Source organism: Anopheles aquasalis, chromosome 3 (genome assembly GCF_943734665.1).
Source record: "Anopheles aquasalis chromosome 3, idAnoAquaMG_Q_19, whole genome shotgun sequence".
Taxonomy (NCBI): Eukaryota; Metazoa; Arthropoda; class Insecta; order Diptera; family Culicidae; genus Anopheles; species Anopheles aquasalis.
Window position 1 is genome coordinate 22,506,596 of NC_064878.1, and position 12,500 is coordinate 22,519,095.

General features: G+C 46.1%; 1 protein-coding gene across 5 annotated transcripts in view; it reads left to right on the top strand.

The window, feature by feature from the left end:
- The window catches only part of LOC126577342 (ATP-binding cassette subfamily G member 4), a 21,799-nt gene that overhangs the window by 6,387 nt on the left and 2,912 nt on the right, over positions 1 to 12,500 (top strand). For all 5 annotated transcript variants that reach the window (XM_050238874.1, XM_050238872.1, XM_050238873.1 and 2 more), the window contains exons 3-5: positions 5,512 to 5,841; positions 6,763 to 6,892; positions 12,430 to 12,500. The exon at positions 12,430 to 12,500 is cut by the window's right edge and continues 468 nt beyond it. In XM_050238874.1, the coding sequence (XP_050094831.1) occupies positions 5,784 to 5,841; positions 6,763 to 6,892; positions 12,430 to 12,500 (259 nt within the window). In that variant the 5' untranslated portion in view covers positions 5,512 to 5,783. The remainder of the gene's footprint in view (positions 1 to 5,511; positions 5,842 to 6,762; positions 6,893 to 12,429) is intronic.

Below are 12,500 nucleotides of genomic sequence, written 5' to 3' on the forward strand. Positions count from 1 at the left end.
TACAACAAACGATCGTCCTAGGTTACGATGCGAGGATCATCACGTGTTCAACCACGTTCATCTCGAGGTACAAGGCCCCTACTACGGGAGAGTAGTATTGGTGTGGTGATGATGGAAGCATAATCTTTCAGATTTTCTAATCAATTTTCAAACACCGATCCCGGCGGGTCGGGCAATGCTCGCCCCCTGTCCAAACACCCGTTGCTTCGTGCGCAGCTCGGCAAAAATGGCAATGGCTGACGACAGAGACACGTCATGCGGTGATTGTTGTCGGTTGGCTCGACGTCGCTAGCCGGTTGCCCCTGTTACCAGCCTCAAGTGGTATGGTGCGGGCCGGAACAGGCGCGCTTGACCGTGGCATCTACCGGGGACCGTGGCACTGATAATGCGTGCAGATGGACATTGTAGTGTCACTTCGTTGGCCCATCAGGGTCGAAGGGCTGCAGCTTGTGGCGCATTCTAATCGCTAACAGCGGCCACCAAAAAGACGCCGTTCGTTTCGAGGTGATTCGTTTCCGTTTCTGTCCGTAGTTTCTTATCAAATGTCTAGCAAGTCAAGTGGTCGTTGATGGTGATGGTGCATCGTATAGGTGCACTTGTGCTGCCCCTTTTTTTACCTTCTTCAACTGCAGTATCTTTTTGTTTTATGATGCGCGGACCATTGTGCCACTATCGATGTCATACTGCCATTATCGAGAACCGTGCCACCAAGTAGGAAACAGGAGACAAAAGGTTCTTGCAAGGGTCGCACGTCGCAAAAGCCCGTGGCGACTTCGGCGTGGCGGTCTGCGCTATTTATCGCGCATATGCTAATGCCGAAGTGACGATGCGTGAGGTTAGCGTGTCTGCGTCCACCTTTGGGCCACTTTTGTCGTGCGGATGGGCGGACGTGTAGGTTTCGGAGGTTTTTTTTCATAGTGCTTGATTCGACGATAAATTTGAGAGCTGTTGACCAAAACCAAGGGGAGGGGCAACAGTTTTCGTGTCGGAAAAGGTTACTTTCTGTTTTACGCTTCTCGTAGGTTGGGAGCGGTTTTTTTTTCGCTTTATAACCCGATTGCCCTATTTGGTGATGGTTTAAGGTGTGTGTCAATAAGTGAGGGACAGTGATTCAATTGTGTATTTGCCAAATTAAGAAGACTTGGTGTGCTAGTAAAAGTCGAGGTTTTAGCATAAGATTCTCAAAATAACTTGACTCAATCCAACTCATTATGACGGTTAAAGCGTCGTCTTTAGGTGTAATCTTCAGCAAAACCAAAATGATTCACTTCATGGGGAACAAAATATTACGTTTAACAATGCAGTACCACGCTTTACGAAGTACGCCTTGAAACACAGCCAATCGATCACTGATCGTCTGTAGGGCTGTCCCTGGCCTTCGATCGATTCCGTGCGATCGCACAAGAGATGCTCAAGTGCCCAGTGACGTCACACCGAAGAGACGTGTCGGCTGTACACCCATTTGTTGTCTTGCCACAGCCACTCGCCAGCTAATTGAACAATCCAATTCAATTACGAGAGTTCCATTGAAAATGCTAATCAAATCGATGTCGCGCACTCTGTGTGTGCGCCTGTGACTGTGAAAAAGGAATGGGAAAAGTGCAGCGACAACAATTAGTCACCAACGTTCGACTGCTGTACGACGTCATCGACGAGAAACTTACTCAACGCTCTTGGACGGAAGCGACAATCGCCATTGTTTGCCAAGCTTATGCAACTGGGTCATCCTGCGCTATCCGGTTGATCCCATTCCGTTGTAGTTGCGGGTGCAAACCATAACAGTACGGTATGGCCATTTCGAAGATCCAGAACGTCTCTTGATATGCTATCGGTCAACGGGTTTTCAACGAGCGGACGATGATACTGGTGGACAAAGGCGCCCCTTTGCCAAGTGCTAATCAGCTGCACAGCAGGCAGTCAGCATAGCTTGTTTGTTGTGCTTTGCGTTCGCTGACTCCCTATCGGACGTTGGGACGACAGTTTGCACTCTCTGGGTGTATATCTCGGACACTCCGTTTGCCAAACTCGAATTAGAACTTGAGTCAACTAGAGTAAACAGAAGCCACGATGAGTTCGTTCGTTACTGATAGCCGTCTTTCGACCACATTATTGCGGTCTCGTTATCGCAAATCCTTTTACGCCTACTTCCTTCGTGTACTTTGGACCCTAAAGAATGTGATTTAAGTTACTCTTGTTTATCCAATGTATATTTTCCATACACATCCTAGAACGTGCTCGTTCCGTAACCACGACGACAAGCTGCTGTGACCTAATTCCCCTGTCCTAAACGTGAGCTCTCACGTTTACCTGCGACTGATTACGTGTTATTGTTGTAGTCGCCTGAAAATTACATTCTTAGCTTGTTATCCTACTGGCCAGCGTAGTGATTAGTGCACGTGCAACATGGCATTTCAAGCTGCTGGACTGGAATTGACTGAAAGTTGATCAGTGTAATCGGTATTCTTTAAAATACCAGTGATAAAGAAGTAGTTAATACCGATCCCCCTTCTGGTCGCTTCGGCTCATGAATGTAGAGCTATCGGCGTTTATGGCGTAAACAAAATGTTTAAAAACATGAAAATTAAGCCACTTTTTGAGTGAAAGTCAAGAACCTCGCCCGCTATCCTTTAGAAAGACACCAATTAATGGAACACGATATCATACGCTCCATCACACCGCATGACCGTCGGTCGGACCGAGATCTTCGTGCTGCAAACCGGTTCCCCGATCCCAAGTACTGGTTGCAGTTTCAGCTACAGTCAACGGTAACATTTTTTTTCGGTTTTCCTCATTACCCAACCAGCGCCAGACCAGAGGTTTGTGCCTTCGCCAGCCAGCGTAGTGTTAGTTCGTTGGTAACTGAAGAGTTGCCAAACCCACCTTCGATGTTGACCTTCAGCTACAGGCGGCCGGGCGCTTGTAGAATGTTCCAAAGGCGATTCGCCACCTGGCCACCTCCGTTCACTCGGTGATTCGGTATTTGTGAAAGCACTTGGATTCGTGGCACTCGGTGCGCAGATCTGCAGAGCCGTTTTGTTTTTTCGCGCCAAAGCTGCTCGTGAGTTATGCATGCAACTTCTGCATGGATGCAGACCAACCGGCCAGTGGTCGCATGACGACGAAGCGGACTAGCGAGTGTCTCAATCCAATCGGTTTTTTATTCTAGAAGGAATACATGTGTTCCAGTGGTGCAGCTGGTGCAGTTGAGTAAATAACCATTTGCACCTGACCATCAGTTTTTCCGAGATAACAAATCGTGCGATGAATTCTGGAAACGGTTCTAACGACCGATAAATCAATCAGAAGAATAGGGTAATAGTGAACGTTTATGTGATAGTTTTCATGCAAATTAAGCTCCCCCGCTACCTAGTAATTCTCAACCAAACACAGGTGTGCTTTGAACATCATCACCTTCAACCGCTGACGGCTAAATGGTTGGCGTAGTTTAAGCACCACGTCAATTCCCGTTGCACCAATAACTAGAATTAGCGTCCATTAAACGACCGGTGTACCGGTGTGCTGCTCGGCGTGTTTCACTCCTACCTCCTGCCGGAACATTGCTCTCGTCCGGTTTGATTACTCAAAAGGTTGGTGAAGCGCCAATCCTCCGTTGACTCCTGTCATTTGTGTCCGAATGGGTGGATCGGACCTGCTAATTGCTTCCAGCTGATTCTCAAGGTGTGACTTCTCTTTCGGACAATCCCTTCGATGGTCGGTCGATGAATGAAGCCATCATCTCATGCGCTGAATGACCAGCAGGGTCATCACAGTTCGCTGGACAACACGCTACGCTACGGTGCGTTTCCTAATGTTTAACGAGCGATGGCACGTTGTAAACCTTGCCGCTGCATCGCTTCGATTATCGATCGTTAATAGGCGAATCGATCATCTGACCTCCTCCGCCATAGAGCCATCATTCTCCCGTTAGGCGCATTGCCGGTGTCAGTCAAGGGTGTGCATAAATAAGAGTTAATTGGTAGACTTCGCTCTCGGCCCCCCCCCCCCCCAGGGGGGAACCATATGGCAGTAATGGTACAATGGTCGAGATGACACTGATCGTGAGGTGACAATTTATGATGCACCACACGATCGCCTCTCCACTCGCCAGCGGTGATGCCAGTGACACCATGGAGATCACTCTCGAGATCGTCAGCCATTGTTTGGACTTTTTTTTTTGAGTTCACTGTGGACGGGGAACGATTGGCAATCGAATGTCCGTTGTTACGGTGGCACTCCTGTCTTGCGTGGCTTTGTGCGACAGGGAAGATCGTGATCGACGTAAATGTAAGCGATGTTCCTAGTGTTTTGCCTATCGCGCCACCGCGGCGACAACTGGCCATGTTTCATCGCAGCCGGTGTCAATCGTGACCGATCCCTTCCTTTGGATCGTTTGGGCATTGTTCTGTCCGTCTACCCATCGCTAGGTGTTTGCCGCAAATATTCAAATTAAGTCCTTACGGCATTTCCTATGCTAGCATGTTCGTAAAGCTTGACTCTTTATTTGGTATTATGATAACCGGAATGCTTGACTGACTGTGGGATTCACAATCGCAGAACTGGCTACATGAAAAGTAACCAAATGATTCCACCACTTTCGAGGCGTTTATTAATTTATTCTTTATCACGTGGTTGACCTTGAGGGAGAACATTTTGCTCGATGAACTCTGCGCCATTGCTTGGCGGAGCCGGTTCTCTTTTTTTTTGCCACGAGTTCTTACAATCAAATGCCATTGTGTTATGGGGCGAACCGATGCTCTCGAAGGCGGTGTGGCGTAACCGAGGTATTCTCACTTCAGAACACTGGCCAAACGCTTTGCGCTCTTCAGATTTTGGAGAAGTTTTGAAGAAACCTAAAAACTCGATGCTAACATCTCGCACGACCTACGCGCATGCGAACGCAGCACGAAATGCCCAACAATCCAGTACAATTATCTTCTTCTCCGTGTGTCCGTTTTGTTGTTGTCGGTCCGAATTCCAATTATTTCACGGAGCTATAAGAGTAGATCCGAAGAGAGCCCCATCGCCGTGGTTCACTTGAGTGGTTGGTTCAAGTTCAAGGAGTCCGCTGTGTGCCGCCCAGCGTCTTACTCACCTTGATCCTGGATCGTCGACTAGACCAGTGAAACCGGTTTGCCATGCCGTGGCCGTCGATGACTGGTCTTTTGTGTTTTTCTTTTGGTTTTTGTGATTGATCGAATACAACCATCAAAAATAAAAGGCTGATGAATGTGTAAACTGGAATGGTTTGTTTGTTGATTCGGTGCAAGGTAGTCTTCCGATGGCGCCGAAGCTAAGCGGTCCATGAAAGCGAAACGCTCGTTATCAAGTACAGTTGAGATAAAACACGTGGACACAAGTGTAGTAGAGGGAACAATTAAGTGATTTAGATTCTGTCAGTGGTCGATAGCATACGAAATAGTGCCATTTAAAAAGAATAACCCTAGAACTACATCAAAAACATATGTATTCCCATCAATTTCATCTATTTTCAATCGTTTTTTCATCCAACAGAATACATCTACTGGGCGGTTGGCCGCTATGGAGGAGTAAAGTTTCGTTCTGGGAGTCATTCAAAGCAGAAAGCCATCGAGTGAACGTTTGTGAATTAGACCAGAACAGCAAACAGAAAAGAGAAATATAAAAAAAAACAGTTACAGAGCGAAGCAGTGCAGTGCTTTTCTGGTAACCTTCAACCCTCAGAAAGGGGTGCGATTAAAAACGCCGCTGCAACTGGCGATCGTGCTTGGTACCGGACACGAACACATCCCACAGCAGCCAGCAAGATGAAAGACGTCGAGTTTCAAGACATCGAGTATACGGTCAACGTACGGAAGAGTTTCCGTAAGTAGTTGCTTTTGTTTTTTCTTCATTTTCTCCGGGCCGGCGTTTTGCGTTTACGGTCATTGCTCTTCGCTGCACTTGGTGCAGTGATCAGTGCGGAAGGAGAGAACGGTTTCACCTACGTCTAGAAGTGGGCACTACGAGTGTCGTCGACCGACGAGGCTAACGAGTTTGCACGCGAGCCCAAGACTATCATTTCAAATGAACTATTCTTATTCGCTTTATGCCATGTTCTATTCATGGCATCGCGCATGGTGTGCATCTCACGGTGGACATTAGCGGTAGTAAATGTCTAATATTTTATAGCTGTATGACTTGTAATCCTAGCTATTTATGTAGAATCTGACAGGTCTGGAGAATTTAACGTCTTGATAGACTGTGACACAGCTGTAAAGCCGCTAATACAACCTTTCAGATAGAGGCATTCAATTCGTAGTGGTCTTGAACTACAGGAACACTTGTTCCTATTCCTTTCATTTTCATTTCTATCTTAAAAATTACGTCTACAACCGTCCAACAACAATGGACAGTGTCCATCACTTATAACTTTATTTCCCGTTTGATAGTTCGCAGATGTGTTGTCAGTCACATCTTCTGAGACAAGTAGACGGCTTATAACCTCAGAAAATGCTTAAATGGAAGTATCTTTACAAGTATATTGCAGTATCTCTACTAAACAAAAAATAATAGCGATTCTAGTACTCGATTAAACTACAAGATCGTGAATCTGGTTTACCACACCCTACACCATGATACACCTTTGTTAATGATTGTTTTCACGGATCGCTTCACGAGGCGCTTTAGGTTTCCAAATCAAAATCAACAGCACCCCACCCCACATGCACTGCACTTGTTTCTTGGTGGACATTAACACTTGGTTTTTCTTCCTTCTCCCATTCTCTTTCTCCAACCCACCCCCAGTGAGTGAAAGCCAAAAGCAAACGATACTGAAGGGCGTCAGTGGCGTGTTCCGGCATGGACAATTAACCGCCATTATGGGGCCCTCCGGGGCAGGCAAGAGCAGCTTGCTGAACGCCATTTCTGGCTACCGGTAAGTACGGCAAAAAGGGGTGAGTTCAAAGGATTACGTTTCAACACGGGTGTGTTTTTACGTTCGGTGCGTGCGTTAGAAGCGATCCTCACGCAACCAGCGCAACGCAACGTGAGTGATGGGACGCCCTCGGGGGGCGTTGGGTCAGATTGGGTTTGCTCTGGGGCTGTTGCATAACGATGTCCAACGATCTTTTTTTTTTACCCAATAGGACCATAAAGTGTAGTATGCAAATACTAGCTAACAAACTGTTCTACAAGGTGGTCCCTGTGATCACCTTTCTGGACCTTACGGAACCCCACGAGATCACCCCAATCACTCTGCTCTGTACAATGTTTAATCTTGAGCGCTCATCCTTGAAGGGACTGACCCCTGTTACACGAATCATTAGGAGAGACAGAGAGACATGTGTGGATCCACAATAGCATCATCGTGGAAGGAAACGTGCACTCATCGTCTAATGACAATGCTTAGCACAGTGCGGACGCTATTGAGGAGCGTATGGATCAAACATTTCTGACGCGACACGTTTTCATCATTTGTGCCCCTGACCTTTTCTAAAGCCCTACTGTGGAGAGATCCTCCTCGAAAGGGGCCCAGCTTTGTGTTAATTACTGGAACATTGTATTCGAGTACTCTGCTCTGCTCTGCTAGTGCTGCGGCGTGATCTTTCGATCCTCTCAATCATCCGTTTCTCTCATTCAACTGACACTGATTGATGCTACCTTCTGTGGCATTCGAGTTCAGATCAAATATGGCCCAGCAACACTGGCCGATTATCTCCATGAAATACTGGGACAATTTAATGTTTTGCAGTCGTTCCACCAACTCTTTTTGGTGTTTGCGTTCATACTCGCTGTTTTGTGCAAGCACCTTCTGCCAGCTCTATGTGCTCTATCGCTATGAATAGTTCTTTGGCTTAACGATCTTTTAGCAGCATAGAGTGGGGTTTTGAGTTCACTGGCACCGGCGCTGCACACATCAACCGGTTGCACAGCGGTTAACCTTCGCATGCAGCATCATCGTCACCCGATCGTGCCTGGCAGCATGCCAGCGTTCAGCAGTACTCGGCACCAGTACCAGAGCCGGCTGCTGCAGCAGCACACATTCTAGTTTAATCTGCAGCGCGCGCGAATGCTCGCGAACGAATGTATTCGGCGGGAGGTGGGAAAATAGAAAAACCAAAACGGCACCAGCGTGCCAGTTCCCGTACCCGGTGTGACACCGATTATGTTTGTTTGTAGCCTTTTTGCCTTTATGGAGCGTGTGGGTCATGATGATGATGATGATGGTGAGAGGTAGCGGTTGATGATGAGAAGGTTGCCTGGCATCGGAACCAACTGAACATTTTGTAGCGTGCCATCTGGAATGTGACGTGCTATCTAAAACAAGATGCTCCATCATTTCATTTGCAGTAAACCTACAATGAGGGTACGTTTGAATTTGTCTTTTAAATGTCGAGAAACATGGCTTTTCATGTCATTTCCAAAGCCTCTTAATCACACCAAACATTATCTTGCAGCTGAGTTGCAGTTTTCCGAAATGAAATCGTCGATATAGACTTTAAACTTTTTCCTTATTCAATTTCCACAGAAACAGAAGTTACATTGAGGCAAAATTTTGCAAACGGAACCTGCAGTCTTTATTGTTCCTCGTTTGTGTGGCCGCCATTTTCTACTATCATTCCTGAATCATACTTATTTGGCTTTTAAATTTTTTTAAACTGCTGCTCAAGACATGCTAATTGATTCTGTCAATATTTATTTTGGCATGCATGCATGCTTGATGACAAAATCACGACTTCAAACCGTTTGGCTGTACGAGAATGATAATAAATTTTGCCATTTCTCGGAACCAAACTCGACAAGCGAAAAGGAATTTAAAAGCGAATAAAACATTAACCTAAAAAGTAGCGATATGAAAAGATTATTTAGTGTTCTAAGGAATTCTAATAATCATATTAGAAGATTAACTGTTATAATTACTTTACATTAACATTCTTGTGATAATGCTTATTGTAATTCACCCACAGCTCTTGTGTGGATAAACTTTTTTTTTTTTACTGTGACAACGCACTTCCGATTGACTGCAGTACGTTGATATCCGTTGTATATTCAACGTCTCACAGCACGTCAGGTCAACTAAATTGAACATTTCCTCTCGGACCATCTCAAAGAGCATGTCGCCGCCCGTGAGCGACATCATAGATATTCTTAACAATCCGCTTGCACCAACCACTAACCAACCAAGCTAATCGATCAACAACGGTGACAACGCACGACATCGGGATTGATAGTAAATCATTCGCTAACAGCACAAATTACGCTACTAGCCCTCGATTCCGTGCTCATTATGCACTTCTCTCACCCTTGGCGCACAAGGCGATGCCCGGCCGGTCGGTCATTGACGCAAGTCACGCAACTGCACCTTGCGGCCGATGCTACTGCGGTGTGATGCTGTGAATTGCTCAACGTGTGCGCCACACGGCTGTGCAGCGATCAGCTGTCCGCCGAAATAGAAAAAAAATATATCCACCCCTCTATCCGCTATAGAATGCCATTGCAAACGGTTCCTGCGGCCGCGAATCTTATGCCACACTCAAACCCAACCCAACAGGTTGTAGCGGCGCTGTGGGCGTCATACTAGACGTAGGCTGAAGGCTTTTTTAAGCAACGGAGACAACACTGACTGGCAGAGATAATGGACGACGTTGGTGACAGTGTCTGTGAGGGGGGTAATTTGGCCGACAGATATTTCCTCCCTCTTTGTGTTGCTCAGTGCTCCAGCTTAATGCCCGAGCGATTAGACGTAGAAACCGCGCCTTCACCACGGTGAAACTATTGTTTTATGGTCCGCAACGTTAATGACGGGTTGGGCACGTGAGCAGGGCCCACACGCCTTTATGGCCTTTCGATCATTCGTTCAATGATTTGTCACCGCTCGTTACGGCAATGATTAGCTAGGTTTTGCTTCTATGCCTTTTTTTTCTTCTTCTTTTTAACATTAGCTGAAACCACAACTTTCCATTTCGTTTGGTGTCGTTGACTTGGGTGGAGCTGCTCCTGAAGCCGCCTCCCTCCCCGGTCTGGTTGACAATCATCTGGTTCCCCCCGAGTTCTGGTGATTGTGATTCGCTCTCATGAGTCACGCATGACAAATAGCGCCTGTCCTCGGTGTTCAAGGCAGGTGAAACATCTTAGACAATCCAGTATTCAACCGAGCCGTCGGTGCCAAGGCGTTGGGATGAAGTTGACTGGAATCTGCTGCTGGATGGTGTGCCTCTGTCATTGGCCGCATCGCATGGAGCACCAAAGTGTGGATGCAACGGAACGGAGACTAATGTAGACCGCGCATCGTCACATGCTGTCGCGCAAGCGAGATTTGCATTTTTTTTTCCTTCTGCATCCTTCTTCACCCTTCATGGCTGTTCCCTCTGCCACTGTTAATGGAGGGTAATTTGTCATTTCGGAGGTGAAACAAGGTAGCGGTAAGTCCGGTGGTCGGTGGTTCACGCTTGGTAGTTCACACTAATTGCAGCTGTCGCGCAGAGATCGATTAGCTGTGGCAGGTGCGATAGGCGATGGGGTGGCACCAAGGGGAAGGTGGTGGCCAGAGAGCGGAAACAAATGCGGTGTGCGATGGGCAGGCTTTTCAATACATTTCAATTACATTCGCGATTGCGTCAGTCAGTCGCAGGTTACTCTAGAGGGTTGGCAGAACCGGTACGAAGTTCGCACAATTCGCAGACGCTTTCGCTGCACGTTATGTGGAATGGTGTCACGCGGGCTTCCGGGAAGCCCGGCGTCCGGTGCATTGAAGAGGCTGCATATCGTTTGGGCCGTCCTTGTGGCCGGCAAATAGAGACGGAATCATTCTGTGCTGCATTTGATACGATTGTTTGTGGGAGCTTTACAATCAAAGTTAGATTTCAAATGATTTTTCTCCATATTTAACCACGTTGCTTTGCTAATTTGCAAATGTTACACCAAACTGACACATTGAACATTAATGATTTATAAAAATAACTAAAGGATGTTAGGTAGCGTTTCTTAGATCAAAACTACAAAATAGCCACCCAGTAAAAATGTATATTACCAGGCTGGATTAAGAGTGGTTGAATTAATGCTGAGAAAGTTTAACGGAATGAATATTATATTTATTCTAAATGTATGGAAGCACATTCAAGCAATGACAAAGATATTTTCAATGATTTTAAGAAAAAAAAAAACGATCTCTTAGTCAAATATTAAAAACCGAAATGCTTCAGAATATGGAGGTGCGCTGCGTCATGCACAGCTCTCTGCTTCTGCTGTGCAAACGGCTGCATCATTGTTGTTTCTCTCTCGATTTATCTCAGAATTTATCACATCACTCTTAGGAAAAGATTACCATCCCGAATAAATTATTCCATGAGTGGTAAAAAAACGTTGAAATGCGCAGTTCTTCTCATCTCTATAGGTAGATGGCATAGTCTGAACGTTTTTTAAATGCTCAATAATGTTTCAGTAAATGTTGTTGTTCAAAATATTTAACACTAGCACGGTAGTCTTTGGTTAGCGCTGTATTTATGAACAGTATGAGTTTTTTTTTCGATATTAATAATTTAATAAAGGGACATTCAACAATAATTGAATTAATGGAAATTCCATAGTGAATTGTATAATCAGATAAATGATCGCTTGCATTTAAACTTCACTTTTACCAACGTATCACTTTCTCCACCGTTATTGCGATTGGGTCCGTTGTCTGAAGACCACATCAGCATCAGCGTACATCACCTTAGCAACAACCACAACCTTGCAGCTACTGCGATGTAAATGCACATCACAAGATCCTTACTGATGATTGCAGCCAAGTACCATCGAGCAACAAAAGCACTATCATGATCGCTTTATTGTGCAAGCTAAGTGATTGAAATGTTCGCTTATGATTTTTAATAACAACAATATGATCCTACCGAGTGAACCATTAAACTCGTTTATGTCGATCGGTTAATGCCATTTATGAATGTGCGAATTGCACCATTTGCCTCCGAACAAACGAGTTATAGCGGATCGATGGGTGTGATTTGGATAGGTGCTAAGCGTTCGACCGTTAATCGAGCTTCCCTAGCACATGACGTTGATCATGAAAACCGCGTAGCCTCCAAGGACGTGCGAACGAGCAAATACGTAAACATCACGGAACAAACCGACCAGTGGACCAGTGGCGGGTGTCAATTTTTGCTGTTTCCCTTACCATTAGCAGCTTGCAGGTCGGATTGACATGCAAACCCACATATTAGTTTGCAAATGGGATGCCATCTGCTCACCCTACATACCGTACAGTGGACGGAAGAAAGGTGCAACCGGGGCCTCTTCTTGCCTTATTCATAGTGGCCCAGTGGCCACCGAAAGTGGGTTAAGGAATTCATTGTATCGCCACTTTCTCCCTTCCTTGTTGGCTGCGCCTGACGCAGCGGAGGTTACGCTGTTACCGACTGATACTGATCGCACTTGTCCTTGTGTTGTGGTTTCTCCCTTTCCTCCTTCTTCCAGCAAATCCGGTGTCCAGGGTACGGTGCATCTGAACAAGAAGGCTTCGTGCTACATCACACAAGAGGACCACC